Genomic DNA, 17,478 nt, shown 5'->3' with positions numbered 1-17,478 from the left:
GTTTTTCAGGACAGATCCAGCTTTAGCAGTTATGTTACTGTGAACTGTCTTTATAAATCAGAAAGTTATTACATGAGGACTGAGTGTTTTCTCTGTAGGTCAAGATTGGAAAAGAACAATATAGATGTGAATGTTCCCTTTCATTTTGAGCAGACGTACAATGCCATTGTATGACTGATTTGCACAGTGCCCTAAAATACGCATCTTATATTTGCTTTGTATTTTCTGCAATATAAAGTATCAGGTTAGAATTTTGCAATTTGAAAATTGTGTTTATCATCATCTTTGCTGTATCTCACCCTCTTAAATTTACAAGCAGAGGAACATCATTCTGTCATCCCATAGTCAATACTCAAATGACAAATGCAGGCAGTGCAGGCTGATCACAGGCAAAACACTCACCATTTGATGCAGTAAAATCAATGGCCACTGTGAAGTGAATCTGAGTCCTGAAACAGATTGATAGGGGAAAGGTTACTGTTAACAAAAAGAGAGGCAGGAAATCTCAGGGCTGCAGTTTAATGAGACTGTGTTCTGGGCTTTGCCTCTGAATCAATCTGAGACAAGGTGTGACAAAACTAAACCCAAGACAGTGTTGATAACAGACCTACTTTCTACACGAACAATGTCTAAAAGATGTTTCTTTACTGTAGTTAATTGGAGTTCTGTCATTGAGTTTATGAAACAGAGGAAACAGTGATACATTTATTACATTTATTTACTTTGGTCAAACTGCATCCAAACCAGTATTTTGGTCTTTGAATAACACACAAAACCACAAACATAAACTCAGAATCACTGGCACGCTGATGAAGGCAGAGTCATTTGTCTTGTTTATATGTGAACCATTACAGAATCTTGTACACCGCGCATCAAATTAAACATATTAAACAGATTACGGCCATATCGAGCCTGATCACCCCTTTCATCATTATAATCACCAATTTTTCTTCATGTTACATTGTTGCTTTTGTGTAATCAAAGGACAAAAATAGGTGTTCTATTCACTACATGTTTTTTTTTTTAGTAAAAAGTGGCCTGAAATTACACTGATAGCCAAAACCTCCGCTGCATTCACTCGTTTCTCTAGAAAGACAAATAAGGGAAGGTGAGCTCAGATCAAAGTGTTTGCTCTTTCGTTGGCATTAGCCCTGATTGCCTTGTTCGACTTTGCCTCCATTCTGAAATGATCAAAACCACAGTATCAGAGATAATGGCGGCTTCCTCCTGAGGAGAGTCTGACCCCAGCTCATTAATCAGCATTGAGCTGGACTGCTCAGCTGACAAAGGGGAATTGTAACAATGGACTGCTGCCTCGATTTGAAAGTCTCTGCTGATTTCTGTGGTCAGTTTTGAATGTTTGGTTAAAAAAAAAAAGAAAGAAGCATGGTGGTGATTTTGAGTGAAAGCTGGATGCAGGACTGTAGATATATCCATGAGGGAACTGTCAGTCAAACTGCCAATTAGCTGCTGTCTGAGGATGAAATCCATGTGTGGACAGTAGCTGGTTATCTGCAGTCACCTTAACTACCCACAATATGACACATTTTAGTCTGGAAGTTTAAAGGACCAAATACACAGCATGATCAAGAGCTACATTCAGCATATAAAGAGAAAACATTATTTCAAAATAAACAATTATCAAATTACAACAATAAAAGTACCTAAATAGTTTAAATAAGATTAATGAAACCATGTTTAAACAGATTAATATTGAAAGATCAATGATTATTTAAAAGACTGATTATTAAAATCATTGAACAACCAAATTCTCTCTGTTTCATACATTGGTTCTCTATGATTTATATTCAAATGTTCCTCATATTTTATAAACTAAACAAAAATCATATCAATTGATAACTTGACAATAGATAATCTTCAGTTGCTGCTTTCAAGAACTAAACAGGTCATTAATTACTCATGACATGACCGATCACAGTTCAAAAAGAGACAAAGTCTTCACAAGGAACAACCTTATAAACTTTGATAAAAGCACCCGTGTAGATAGATTTATAAGGTTAGCTCATAGGTAGATTAAACATGAGAATTATTACATCTAATCAGATTTTCAGGTGAAGTCAATTTAATAAAACATAATATATTTCAGTCTTAACATATTTTAATAAAATGACATTCACACTAGATTGATCTATTTATTCAAATTCAAGTGGAAGTCAGGGTGATTTATGTAGGAGATCAAACTTCGTTTCAAAATCTTATTTACCCTCTAATTAAATGGAGGTGGGAGCTTTTCCTGTACTAAAAAACCCATTTCTATTTATCAAACACTGGCCCAAAATTTAAGCAGCTGTCAGTTGCAAACTGAGCAAATCCCAGGATTGGCAGAGTTGTCCAGGGTTTAACTTTTTATGAGAGCTTGACAAACAGGTCCAGAAATTAGGGCATACCCAAGTGATGCCACTTTGTGTCAAAGAAAATCACTTTGACACAAACAAGTCAACAGACCACGAAAACACTCTGCACTCTGGGAGCAGTATTTGCTGCTGTCTGTCTGTGGCTTAGTGCAGGTGAAGGGGTTACAGCTCTCAACATACATACTGTATGTAATGCCTTTCTTGAATTTCACGACTTGCTTTGGTTTATTTTCAGACCAAACAATCAATATGGTTGGATGTTCACTGATACTACAGTGTTGTTGGTTTTGTTGACCATCTCACAGAGAACCTGCCGTGTGTAGATACCATTTTTATCCCTGCAATCCTGCAATCCATAGTCCTTGAAAGCAGGTCGTTTTTTAGCCATCTCTCATTTCTAAGATTCTTCTTTGAGTGATACATCGCTCTGTTGTCAAATGTACCATCCCCATTTCCTGCATTTGATCATAACTTCGTAAATCTGATGCCAACCTTTGAGTGGCCTCTTACATCCTGATTCAGTGAAAATCCTTCAGAGGAGGCCATTAATTCTCTGTAGGCTTAACTGTGTCCCTGATATCTCCTACAACCTTGCTCAGCTTTCCTCCGCTAAAATGACAGTTCCTTCGCTAGTCTGCCTGTCACCTTAAATTACAGCAGTAGCTTAAATTAGACACAAATGTAACAGTATCATGTTGACTTTTTTTCTCCCTCCGGGTACACAACCACTATGTCTTTGAATGGGAAATTGAATTGCATTGAAAGCTGTACAACTACACAACGTGCTTTAAATCAACCACCACATAAGACAACAATGGAATAGCTTACGTTAACATTTAGCTTAGCATAAAGACTTGAAACAGAGGGGAGCAGATAGCTTACATTAGCACTAAGCTTAGCATCATCGCACTTATGACTAGCACTTCATAGTTTGGCTTACTTGAAGCTCTTACTTACTTCTAGCTCTTATTTGTACCCAAATGTTTAAATGCACTTATTGTAAGTCGCTTTGGATAAAAGTGTCTGCTAAATGACATGTAACGTAATGTAAAAGCATAAAGACTTGAAACAGAGGAGAGCAGATAGCTTACATTAGCACTAAGCTTAGCATAAAGACTTGAAACATAAGAAAGCAGATAGCTTACATTACCACTTTGCTTAGCATAAATACTTAAACAGAGAAGAGCACATAGCTTACATTAGCACTAAGCTTAGCATAAAGACTTAAAACAGAAGAAAGCAGATAGTTTACATTACCACTTTGCTTAGCATAAATACTTGAAACAGAGAAGAGCACATAGCTTACATTAGCACTTAGCTTAGCATAAAGACTTGGAACAGAGGAGAGCAGATAGCTTACATACACGTATTGAGACCACGCCTGAGGGTGTTTTTCATGAAAGATCACTGAAAATGTAAATTTTTTAAAGACGTGCTGTGAGTTGTGTGTTTTATGTTACAATATGTTGTACTGATCTTTGATCTTAATGTGTGTTAATGTCGTTTTGCTGATTTTGTACGGCTGCTACCTTGGCCAGGTCACTCTTGAAAAAGAGATATTTTAATCTCAATGTGACTCCCTGGTAAAATAAATCAGTTAATGAGTTGCACGAATCAATAGAGTAAATAAATAACTTATTTTGGTTCAGAATATACAAATGTAATTGAGAATGCACTTTAGTTGTGAAGTAATGTGATTTTTGGGAGACCAGATCAATGTCTTGATATAAAAGCACAAGTGTTGTTGTTATGTGCATTTCATTCATCATTAAATTACAGACACACATTTTGTTTACAGCAGTATAGTTTAACAGAGCTAATAACTACTGTGCGTCCTCCAAAAATGATCATACACTTGATCATTTCAGGACAGCACAATGTTTCTGGGATGAAACTATTAAATCTTAATAAGCTCTCCACATGATAGAGGCTCCAAGAGACTACACAGCTGACCTTGCTTCAGATTTAATTTAAAAAGAACCGTTTCAACATGTAATGAACAGAATATAAATCTTTCATTAGCCTCTCTGACTCAGAACAGTAGGCTTTTGGAATTCAATTACCTCTATTTGATTTAATCTCTGCCCCAAGTGAATACTAACTAAAATTATTATTATTATTGATCATAAAGTCAACAACAGCAATAATAATAATAATAATAATAATGATAATGCCTTGAAACCAGTCTGTTCTATAATAGTTTTCTTTATTTTTTTTAAGAAAACAAACACATGAAAGGAGAAATCTAAGTCTGGTGTTCGTATTTGTCATTTTGTCACATTGAATTTCAGAGTTTCAGGCGCAGTTGTTTGTAGTTGGATTACATTTTCAAACTCCTAGAAACTTTTTGATGCGCAGCAGTGACTGTGCTTTGGGCTAGAACTCAATAATTACCGTGTGTGGACGTGAATGCATAAAATTTAAATAAAAGTGGAGTTGAAAGCAAATCTAATTTATAAAACAAACAGACAGTTGTTTAACCAAAGAGCTTCTGCTAATGGGAAAACATGCTCAAATCAATTTTTACCACAAAAGGTAGAGTAAGCAGATTGTTGATATTTGAATTCAATAGCAAAAAAACAAATGCATCCCTATCTGCAGTGCTTCTTCAGAAGCCCCACCCCCTACAATAATGGCATTAATGACATGAGATTGCTAACACAGCATGGATATTTATAATTTTTCACTATAAGAAAACAAACTTTATAATATTAACCCTTAAAACAGAGAATTTAGGCTGCTTTTTTACAATTACTATGTTAAAACATATGGCTGTAAGAATATATGTATATATATTATAGTGTCTTCTATCCTTTTTTCAGCACAATCTTTAGGCAATCAAAATGATGATTTTCATTTTCATCAACTATACAAATACACCTTAGCAAAAATTATTCAAAATAATTTATGAATTTTGGAAATACGTTAATACACAGTTAAAAAAGGTCTATTTTGGGACTTCTACACAATTATCCCTAACTTTGACTCAACAACACATAAGACAAAAAATGCATTTTTAAAGCCTGAAGATGTAACCTATAAACACACACACAAGTCCTTATATGGACATCTTGGGGGTATTATTCCCACGGCAATTTGAGCACAAAGGGTTAAATCTCATCAAACAAACATGTACATAGTGGGTGTTACACAGCATTTTTAAATGATGCATAGAAACAAATACAGTTGTTTTGTCAATATAAAACAACCTCTGAGTGTTTTTATATGTTAAAGCTGCAATGTGTGATGTTGGTGATTGTTGTTGTTATTCTGTCTCCGTTTAGTCCTTTATGAACAGAGATAATGTAACATTATCTGTCCTTCATCTTAAAATGACTCTGTCAAGCAATACTATCAGATCAGACTGAGGGAGTGTTTGTTTGTATACACTGGTAGATCAGGTGTCCGTGGGGAAATTAAATGTTTTTCCTGTCAAACTGCTAAACAACCAGGTTTTCTGAGACGTAGAATTCACTTCTGAAGCTTTTCATGGTTGCTTTAGTTTTTTCAGTCATACTTCAATCTGTTTGCAGCCATCTTGCCTTTTTTGCTGCTTCTTTCATGATATAATGGTTAATAATCATATAAGTTAATTTATGGATCCATGACAAATTTAAAAAGATGTGCCTTGGGGGTCATCAGTGATTTAGCGTAATAAGCCAAATGTTGCATTTAATGTTCTGTATGGAGAAAATATACATTGCTTTATCATTTGCAAATGACTGTTGACAGCACTAATGGTAAGCTCTGAGCCTCCAGAGACAATTATGAGAGAAAACACAAAGATGAAAATATTTCTAAAAAAAAAAAAGATTGCACTTAGGTCAACTGGCAGTGAGCCGATTACAGCCGGGCCTGACGACAATGTCCTGCATGAACTAACGCGGGGCTTCATTTTACTATTTTCTGTATTTGAATCTGATTATTGTTAACACCTCATTCAGAAATAGAGAATAAAATACCACTCATGTCACTGTGTTCACCTTCTTGTGTCGAGTCCAGTATGTCCTCAGTGAGGAGTCAGTCTCAGGGGAACCTTGTATGATTGCACAGTATTTACTAATTGACTACTAAACAGAACTTGTTCCTTCTGTTCAACTCCAGCAGTAGTTATCGCAATAAATGCGATAATTATACTAATTTATAATTATTATAAAGTGGAAATGTGCAGCAGGTGCACAGGAAATGTTGATAATAGAATCAGGTCCATTTCTATGAAGTGTGTTCTGCTAGTGGCTGGATATACTGAACTTAGTATATTGTTCTCCTCTTGACTCTGTTGTACCGACAGTTTGTCAGGCTAATTGGCACTGACATATTTAAATTAACAGATTAATGGTGTTGTCCTTCGCCTTCTATTTCAGAGACAATTTTAAATGAATGTTTATATTCATGTCATCCGTAAAATAGATCCATGCATAAAAATCATGGTTTTATCACATCATGGTTAAAATCCTATTTTTCTGTTGTGATATTCCTGATAATTTGATAATTTGATAAAATGGGATGATGTGGTCTTTGCAGACAAGGTATTAATCTAATTATAAGGTTTCATTCGATTTCACAACATTTATTAAACCCAAAATCAGTGAGTGTGTAATCTCTCACTTCAGACATTTGCATGCATCAAAAACCAATGAAAATTCTGACCTGTGGTGTATTATTGCACTGTACATTTTCCTTCAAAGTCTCAAAAGGTAAGGTTGAAAATGCTGTTACTCTAAGTGTACAATGCATGGTTACAGTACGTGTGTCCATTTGTTTGAGCTGAGAACAGAGCAGCAGGACAGATCTGGGACACTCAGACATCAGTAGCAAAGCAGCAGAAACCTAAAACCAGGGCAACCACTATTCCACTGAGAAACATTTCCATATGTGACAGGTTGTCCACCCTTAATTAAGCTCGCAGATCTTCTCCATATTTTATCATAGTCATCCATATTCATTCACACTGAAGTTTTGGCTTTGGCCAGGATTTTCTACACGGGGACCACACTTATCTTGCATGTGTAAAATTCCACTACCAGGGACTGCAGTCAATAACACAGGGAAAGTATGGACGTGTGCTTACGCTGCAGTGGGAAGCAGGAGAAATGGAAAGCGATGAATCAGAGGAGCCACGGTAATGCATTTAAATCCACTGTATTAAATTTGGCCGTGCCTTATTTACATGCATTAGTCACAGCGACAATGTGTGCAAAGCCCGTAACACTCGCTAATGTTCTGTGTTGCTGCAGCAAGCTTCACCAAACTTATTAACTCCCAATACTGCATGTGTGAACACTGAAACTTTTACACAAAGTATGTATGTAATGTATGGAAATCATTTTCACTATTTAACACTATATGAATCTACTTCTGAACGAAACCTAAGCTCAATAATGGGAATGTAGCTATAGAAGACATTATATACTTACGATTTTCCCCTTTATGTATTATTTCCTTGAAGAAATGACCAGACCACTGTCACCACAGAGTATCAAAACATGAATCAAAAATGTGCAGTATATGCTGAATTCTCTTTATCACCACCTCCTCAACAAAAGTGGCCTTGTTCCTTTTGTTGTAACATTAAACACAATTTCCTGCTGTGTTTTGTCAGACAAGGATGAATGCTTCTTTATGTTTTGGTATGTGGCACTCACCAGGGTTTTATTATTTCTAGTGACATTGCAAAACCTTTATTTAAAAAAACAAAACAAAAACTCTGTTTCTGAGTTGTTCTGAGGTAGTATCAAGGTGGGATTCCCACCTTGATACCACCTCTCCATTAGGCTTTGGACCTGCAGTAGCCGTACAATTATGTACACCAGTGGCAATTTGGGGTCCCTGGGCAATATTTCTCTTGTAGACTACAAGAGAAAGCAGGGATCAAACCCCAAACTTTCAGTTGTTGATCCCTCTTTACCACTGAACCAAAGCTACCATTAGAGATTCTCTCCAGATACATTCTGTGTAAACACATGCCTGGTTTGTTTTGTCCCAAAAGCAAAGACATAAATATATCCTCTCTTCCTTCAAATACTCGTTTAAAATGGTTTCTCAGTGTGTGTGCAGTGGAGCACTTCAAATACTGGATTAGGTTGAGCATGAAATATATCAGTTGATTATTGGATCAGTTTGATTTCAAATCTACTTGTAATGTTAAGCTTGGATTTAAAGTAAGAAACACTTTGCACATACTTTATTCTGCACAGTCAAGCTCAAGTAACAAGAAGAAAAACTACTTTTAAGAAAATTAATTGGATGCTGTCAGACTTTCCAAGTCACCGCTCCAAGGAACCTACCACACATTTGTATACCATGTACGTACACACACACACACACACACACAAACAGTATCCAGCAATCACTATACTCACCCTCCTTTGATGTAATCCAGGAAGGTGTGCTCTGACTCCACGTTGAATGACAACAGGGAAACCTGAGGAAAACAATACAAACAGATTGTGTCATGCTCTGAGCTAACAACCCACAAAATGACTAATCCACACAGAATGCGTTTTCATGGCTGGTGTGACTGTGCACTGATGGATGACAGTATGACGGATAACTAGCCACATATTTTAAACACAGAGTCGCGCACACACAGCAAGACCAGCAAAACACTTAGACGGTGAGAAAGCTGTGGATTTGGTTTTCACATAGAGCTCAAAAGCTCTGAGACTGCAAAGGGGACAAAAACATTTAACAGAGCTAAAATGCCTCACGCAAACCACTTAGGGGAGACTTCCTGATGAATTCCAAAGCAAGGAAGGTCAGTGTGTGAGTGTAACCAAGAAATCTGCACTTACCGTCCCAGAGTTGACGTATCTCTTTTTCTTTATTTTCTTCTTGGGATTCATCACCTGGTATGAAGGCGGAATAAAGAAAAAAGTGTAAGATGTATAATGCAAACTTTCAGCACAATTCTTTTTATCCAGCCCTGGGCAAAATAATAAAAACATCTTTGTCCTCCTATATTCCATGTCTATGAGGGTAATGGAGCATATGGACTGAATCCAATAACTGCAGTGGGTGAGAATGAGAAAGCATTGATCACACCCGGCAGCAACACTCAGATTATTCTCGGGAATTTTTATGAGCACCTACAGAATAGTAGGCTTTACATTGTACACACACACTATGCTTAAGAATAGTGGAACACATGTCCCTCATCTCTCCCCAAAGTGTTTATTTGTAATAAACATCCACACTGGAATATGTGTGAAAATGTTCCCAATTGTGCAATCACATTCATCGTGCACAGATACACAAAACATACCAATATAGGGGCTGGTGGTTATAGACCCTTAATCACGTGACAGTATGCAGTCAGGGTCACATGCCTCAACAAAAACATAAAGCACAAGCCTGCAGCAAAGTGTGCTATGAGATGAAAAACACACCACACTGTCCCTCTTATCTGTAGGCTCTGCTCCTCCATTCTGCCTCTGTGGTTACAGCTCCGCCCCTCCAACACAAAGATACACTACCTCCCAATGCTGCATTGCTCACTCAGTCACTGTACCAGGTTAACATTAACCTTACATAGACATCACCCTAAATGAAACTATTCTCCAATTAGATATAAGACTGCTGTCATGTTGACTCACAGAGCAAAGGAACTCTTCAGCCTGTGACCTATTCAAAGTCTTTGTCAGCTGAGAAAAGGTGGCTTTGTGGAGTTGTTGGCCACATTCTGAGACACTTTCAAGGACAAAGAAACTGCTGTGGTTCATTGTTCTGATTAAAATACAGACAAGGCTGATGAAGGGAAATGGATACACCTCCCTCTACCATGTCTGCACGCCACTTTTGCTCTGTCCTTACTGTTTCTCCATGTCTTCACCGTTTTTTCATCTACTCACTCCATTCGCTGTTCCTTCGTTAAGCCGTTGCCATGACTAATTCAGTGGCTAATGTGACATGACAAGTGTTTTAATGTGCAGGGACTGATAAAAAACAAAAGTAATACCTAATCTGACCCTAAAAGGAACTGTCCCAGCAAAAAACAAGGTGAATGTCACCTCTGTCAAAGCCTGTGCAGGTCTGCATCATCTGCACTGGCACTATGTAAGTTCTGGTTCCATGCCAAAAAAAGAACTATAACATTTTATGGCATACATGGAACCCCTTGTTTATCATCTATATCTGGAGCCTTTGAGTTTGCTGAACAAAAACCTCAAACAATATACATACACTTAGTCATAGGTTATATAGGCTTGGTTGAAAACACAAGCTATGCAAACCAAGGCACTAACATTTTTGACATTAGTTTTTGTTTCTAATATCTTGAAAAATAAAATACTGTAATCATATTTGTGTAAAATGCTAAAACATATGTTATTGTACCTGATCTAAAGACATGGTTGTTGCATTCTGCGGCAGAGTTCACTGACAGTAGTAACAAAAAATACCATTTACCAACCGGGGGGAACCCGAGAGGAAATCCTACTTTAATGTGCGGTTGGACAAGGGGAGATGGGATCAGCTCACTGGTAATCTCAAATTGCCACAATGTAGCTGAAAAAAAACCAAGACCTGGAGAGCTTCTGTTATTAAACTCTGGATAACAAGGCCTTGTTGAGACAAAGAGGAAACTGATTTGCTCTTAAATTGAAGTAGTTCTTACAGAGTCTTTTGCCCTTATAAGATAACTTGCAATATCCACAGTTCATTAATTAAAAGTCAGCACAGAGATGTAGAGTCATTGGCAGTCACATGACGTTTCTCCTCTCAAATGGAAAGAAAAAGAACTGACTAAATATTGTGTTCACTTACCTCATAGACGTTTAACTGATTCTGACCCCGACACAAGTCCTTGTAGCTGGTGGTGAATTCACCAATGAAATCATGGCTGGAAGAAAGAAAGGGGAATATAACACAGCCTGTGCTTTGCATTTGCAGACAATGCTGAGATGTGAACGATCAAGTGGCTACACAAATTAAATAATAATAACTGAAGAGCAGAAGTCCTATTATCTGCGTTAATAGAAAAATGAAAATGAGTTTAATTCAAATCATTGTGATTGTGGTTTCTATTGAGTATCTCAGGAGAAGTGGTGTTAAAGGCGAGACTTATGAGATTAGTATTCAATTAGTTTGAAGTTAAGTATGTTTGTCAGTTTGTGCATCATTTACCTTCCATCCCTGTCCCAGTCATACACTTCCACTTTGATTGTCCTGGGAAACAAAGCAAAAAGTCTTGGTTTATGTGACACACGTGAGCCTCGAGGGGAAACGTCACAGGAAATATTGAAAGCACGCAGCCCAAAACAAGCTGCTGAAACTCATTAGTTGTTAGTGAAGATTGAATTAAATCATTCCAAGTTAGTTTCTGCTCTGTGTTCTGAGGGATTCGTCTTACTGAAGATATAATAACGGTGACAGTTTAGTAAATCTGTGAAGCTAAACTGTTGCACACTGAGATTAATCTTATTCTAAAAAAAAAATAGAGGCCTATTTAGAGTGAGTGAGTGAGTAAAGTGGCATCAAAGATTTTGATAAATAGCCAAATTCATGTTTATGTATGTGGAGAAAGGTGATCAGTTGTCAAAAATCTAAGTGGAGCAGTTTATCATAAACTCATGGGAAGAAGCACGCTTTCCTGTAAAAGTTGGAGGGGGATAAACCAAAAGAGTAAGCCTGAGAGGATTTACTAAGGAGGACTTTTTACTCAATGTGATGTCAAGATCAGTGTCTTCACACCAGCTACTGTCAATCATGTGTCAATACATCCTGGAGGACACACGATGATGGAGCTGCTGCCCTGTTGTCATAACCTGAACTCATTCTGTCTGCATATTTCCCCCACATCACACATGTGTCAGACATGAGGCAAGATATGTTCTGTGAACTAAACCTCTTTTCTTTTTCAAAATACTAAAACAACACAGACACACACACAGTCAATTCATGTTTCACAGTCTCAGAGCGAGGAAGTGATCAAATCCTCTTTTGACAATTAACTGAAATTTCAACATCATATTCTGTGATGTAATATTCTTGCAACTAATAATCAAGGTTATAAGCAGCATCACCAAATGATCAAATCAACTGGAGGAGATAAATTAGTTCCAGGATCAATTTCATCTTAGTTCCTCTACCCACAGCGTGCTGGAGTGGAAACCGAGAAGATTTCACTTGCTAATCACTGATAAAATTTAATCATTACAATAGATTTGATTGACACACATGAGGCAGAGAGATGTGAGCGAGGAGAGGAAGAAAACATGATTATTCCTGCTTTAGATTCACATGTAGCGCAACGTGAGGAAAATAAATGTGGAGTGGAGTGTCTTTTGTTCATCTCAGATCTAGATCTTCATCCTCCAGGAGACTCGGCCTCATATCTTGTATCTTTTAACTCTTTGACCGGCTTTAACATCTGTCTTAGTTGTTAATCCAGGTGTGAATGCACCTGAGATTGCACCTGACAAAGGAGTCATTTTCAGACCACATCATTTCAGATGTTATAACACAAATGCATTCTGGGCCACATTGAAGGACCTCCTACTCAGTTTTATAATGATACTGAATATATCTTCCTCTTTGGAGTGTTTTTTATTGGTGGCATCCTGCCACAATTCAGCTATTGACCACAATATTGATTTTACTCTCTTTCTAGCCTTCTTTTCTTTTTTTTTTTTACCACGCATTGATTTGCTAAGCATCTTCTTATCCACATCTCTCACTCACATGTAGAGACACACTCTAATGTCAGATGTGAAGTGATTTATGTAGAACTTTCTGATTATGATCTCTGATATGACCCCAGACGCAACTTAATGCCAGATATGAACAGAGGTCTGTGTGAACACATGTGTCCTTGATGTCTTTGTGGATCCATATATGCTTCATATTTGCTGGGGCTTAGAATAGGAGCCATTGCATAGTCTGGAGATTGTGTCCTTTCAGGCAAGAGTTTTTATGAATAGAATAACTAACTAATTTATCATATATATATATATATACATATATACACATATACTGTATATATAATTGCAGGAGCTCTGTTGCACATCTTGTAGGTAAAGCATATAAAGAAAAAAACATGTTCCTATGAAAATTTGAGAGACAATAAATTGCTACATATTTCTCGCGCCGTCAAAATCCTGGTGCATTTTTATGCTTCCACTCCATCTGTCTGACCCAATTAGCTTCTGAGGAGAGCAGAGGTGAGCCGAGACGGGAACGAAGTGAAGAACCTCAGTTGACACCCAGCGTGGTGGAGAGGGTGAGGTTTGACAAGTCCTTTGATAACTTCTACAGACATTCACTGGGGTCTCCGTCAACACATATGTACACACTCACATGTGACACACACACACACACAGTAAACATCTGTCTACATTTATAAATTGATGAGTATAGAATCTCTACTTTCTGGCAAAACTCCCAAGGCGTTATTGCTCTGATGACATTCAGATAAGACAGGAGATACCGCTCAGAAACCTGAAAGGCTATTGTCACTTGTGGCCAAATCGATGAACAGCCAGGTAGCCAGTATATAGTCAGAGTTGGGCCTGTAATAATTCTCTATTTCAGCAACAGATAAAATAACAGAAAATCAATGGTGTCTAAATTGGTCTCACCCAACTCATTTTGAAAAAAAAAAAAAAATACCCTGCATATTAGAATTCAACGATTTATTTCCACTGGAAATTCACACTCTATCTGAAAATGTGTGTGTGTGTGTGTGCAAAACATCATCACTGTATATCGTCAGTCTTCTTACCTGTCATAGTCTCCGTTGCAAAGACCTCTGACAGGGATGGAGAAAGGTTGCCACACAGGGTTCAATGTGTTCTTCACCACCTCAGTCTTGTGGCAGATGGTGAACCTGGAGACTCAGGTCATTAGGAATTAAACATTAAAAACAAAACAAAAAACACACAACTCTAAGAAAAACCCAGGGATAATATCCTACGATCTTTACATTGCTGTCAAAATGAATTACCCTGGTGACAAACAGAAGCAGGAAGCAAACTCACGTGCCATCCTCGTTGCTTCTGTAGAAGACCATGAAGGGATCTGACTTTCCAAAGAAGTCCTTTTTATCCAGTTTGTTGGCACAGAATTGCATGGTGGAGTAATCCTACAGAGAAAGAACAAAAAATGACCCTATAAATCTATGCCATGCACACTGTTTGCCTCCTGTAGTTTGTTTTTTACAGCCCATGTGCCAATATATAAAAGTACTATGGCACAAAAGCAAAGCACTAACCAAGTCTGAATATGAGCAGAATGAAACCAGCCACCGGCTGGCAATACCAATACCATTTCTTTGTTATGTAACACCTGCATAAAAACAGTGGATGGTATTGAAGATATTATTCTGAAATTACCTTGCTATGCTACGTATAATCACAATAATAGCAGGGGAGTCCATGCAAAAAAGGCACAGAAATGGATCTACGACCTGGAGGAGGAGGGGCTGTGTGCAAAAGAGGATGTAGCAGGTGTGAGTATAGCTAATGATACATTAGAAAGTCTGGTATTACCATAATTATACTCATTTATGCAGCATTTGAATCTGTACCCCCATTATTATAAGGACAATGAACATGTCCTCATGCTCTTGGTTGTAGAAAGTGTTCCAGGGGTCAAGGTAATACTAAAAAGAGGCTATATGTGGCTAGTTTGCTGACCCACCTATTCGACGCTCAAATGAAGAGGAATAACACAGTTGTGTACAGTTAATGAGTAACATGTATAATCTGCAGTAAAAATGTAGGGTTGTAATGCTCTACACTGTCTTATATTGTGAGAAGTGATGTACTTCATATCTAGGGCATAGAAATCTTTAAATCTTTCAAAACAGGCATGCGAGAGAGAGTTGATAAAAAAAGCACTGTTTGAGAAGAGTTTTACATAAGATTAATGAAGCAACACATGCATAAAATTATATTATAGAATTCATTTATCAAACATGTACAGTAGAGCCATGGTTCCCAACCTGGGGTCCAAGCCCCCCCTTAAGGGAGCACAGAGCTTTGTCTGCTCTGAGTTTGTGAGGTTAATATAATTATATTTGTGCATCCCAATCAGACGCTCCACTGAATAATTAGAAGTCAGTATCACCCAAATAAAATTTATTAAGCTATTTATCAATGGCAATACCTTGGTTTTCAGTTAATGGAAGTACAGGTACAGTTTTCATCTATATACACTGTGAGAATAGGGACACAAACCTACAATTGCTGTTTATTTTTGCATATGAACTTTTTATTTTATTCTTTTTTGTGTGTGTGCCCTAGAAACGGGTTCGGGACAAAAGCAAAGGGGGCTTCAAGGAAAAAAGGTTTGAAACCACTGCAGTAGAACATAACTTGAAAAACCACTCATTTACCAAGTCAAAAATAACATTAGGTGTTACACTTGTAACAGCAGTTAGTTTTAGTGTGCAACTCACAAAAATGGCAATAACAATAATCAGCAATGTTATACTAAGCACAAATCTGCTCTTGTGACGGTTTATATTCATTTAATGGGTCAGATAGTTTGTCATCTTCAAAACGTGGTCCCTGTATTAAGAGTTCGGCAAAGGTTGGGCTTCAACAGATGTGGGGAGTTTTTAATGAGCTTCATTTTAATGTAGAAGTTATATTTTTGGTGGAAAAACATTATCAGGCTTGCGGAGTATTTTAATTAAAGTAAATACACCAGTGTGATGCTCCTATAGTCAGCTTTGGTTCACACTCCTAAAAAACAAAAGAACAAAAAAACACATCTAGTGGACAGCTCAGGGTGTGAAATGAGGACACATTCAGAGCTCTTGGCCTTTTACATTTTGTTGTGCAGCTATTATATCTGAATCCGTGTGCAGGGCAGGGCCTTCATTGATTGCTTTGACCCAAATCAGTATGGGATGCGCCACCTCTGACCCACACCCCCCCCCCCCACACACACACTTCACTTATGTCTTGGACACAAAGCACAAAGCAGCCTCTATTAGACAAGCATCTACCAAGAATGAGATGGATACCATGACACAGTAAATGTAGTATTTAATGGTATTACTTATAATTTACCATGATCGCTGATTTTTTTTCTCACCTATATTGTAGAAATGTTAACAGAAGTGAAGAAAAGAGATGATTGAACAGCAAATCTAATTTCATTTCATTCTCTCATTATCAGTCATTATCTGTGCTTCTACACAGTATACACTAAGGAGGGAGCATGGAAATAGTTTGTGGAGCTATGGATCAAGCAAACCACTGTGTAGTTTGTACCTGAAGAACCTCTAATTTGCCATAATCCCACTGTGGCTCATTTTGTGGATTTAAAAACAAAACAAAAAACTACAACATATTATTTTAGAGTCATTTGCTTAGGTCAGTTATCAACACCCTTAAAAATAGATTTACCCTATAACTCCCCTGCTTAGACCTGACACAGCCTCTGCAATTATACTATCATGGCAACGCGGTGCCTTAAGCCCTCATTATAGGCACAGATAACATATACCCACTTTGGTGCCAAGTAGTGTTCTCATTAAGTAGAGGAAAAGGCAGAACATTCATTTCAGCCACTGAGGTTTGGAAGCAGCAGGGGAATACTGAGTGTAGTCTCCTCCCCCTCCTCATAGCTCTGCTCCACCAAGACATTGCTACATGGGGTGAAAGCGATGCATATTGTGACTTACAGAAAGTGGGACGCGTCGTCCAGAGGCAATGACAGAGACAATGGTGACTCTGAATACCTGTTTTCATGTTACAGAAGGTTTTTTTCTTTTTTCTTGGAATCACGTAATAAATCACAACTACACATTACTATATGCTGCACATTCTGCCACATTTACACAAACACACAGGGGAACCAAACAAGACAATACTACAATTCCAATGATTCGCCGTTTCCTGTTTTGATTGAGAGACCCCAAGCAGCAGAACTGATATACTGTGCATTTAGGTCTGTGGTAGAATACTACACTGCTCCTCTATAGATGTATATACTAGATAACACATACATCAGGCAATATGTCAGACAACTCATCTCCTAGCCGGCTGTTTTCATCATAAAGGTGAGGATAGCTGTTGTGCCCATGGATACCAAAAGAGTCAGAGACAGGCTCGCGGTAAAGGTGGAGGTGATTGGCTGCTATGAAACATGCTCA

The 17,478-nt window shown here is 37.6% G+C and overlaps 1 protein-coding gene across 2 annotated transcripts in view; it reads right to left on the bottom strand.

The window, feature by feature from the left end:
* Window positions 1–17,478, bottom strand: part of cpne5a (copine Va) — a 67,513-nt gene that overhangs the window by 11,234 nt on the left and 38,801 nt on the right. For both annotated transcript variants that reach the window (XM_058643528.1, XM_058643527.1), the window contains 7 exons: window positions 14,351–14,454; window positions 14,095–14,199; window positions 11,499–11,540; window positions 11,139–11,214; window positions 9,170–9,223; window positions 8,738–8,799; window positions 403–449 (listed from right to left, as the gene is read on the bottom strand). In XM_058643528.1, the coding sequence (XP_058499511.1) occupies window positions 403–449; window positions 8,738–8,799; window positions 9,170–9,223; window positions 11,139–11,214; window positions 11,499–11,540; window positions 14,095–14,199; window positions 14,351–14,454 (490 nt within the window). The remainder of the gene's footprint in view (window positions 1–402; window positions 450–8,737; window positions 8,800–9,169; window positions 9,224–11,138; window positions 11,215–11,498; window positions 11,541–14,094; window positions 14,200–14,350; window positions 14,455–17,478) is intronic.

This window comes from Solea solea, chromosome 11 (assembly GCF_958295425.1).
Source record: "Solea solea chromosome 11, fSolSol10.1, whole genome shotgun sequence".
Lineage (NCBI taxonomy): Eukaryota > Metazoa > Chordata > Actinopteri > Pleuronectiformes > Soleidae > Solea > Solea solea.
This window is presented reverse-complemented; position numbering and strand designations above follow the sequence as displayed.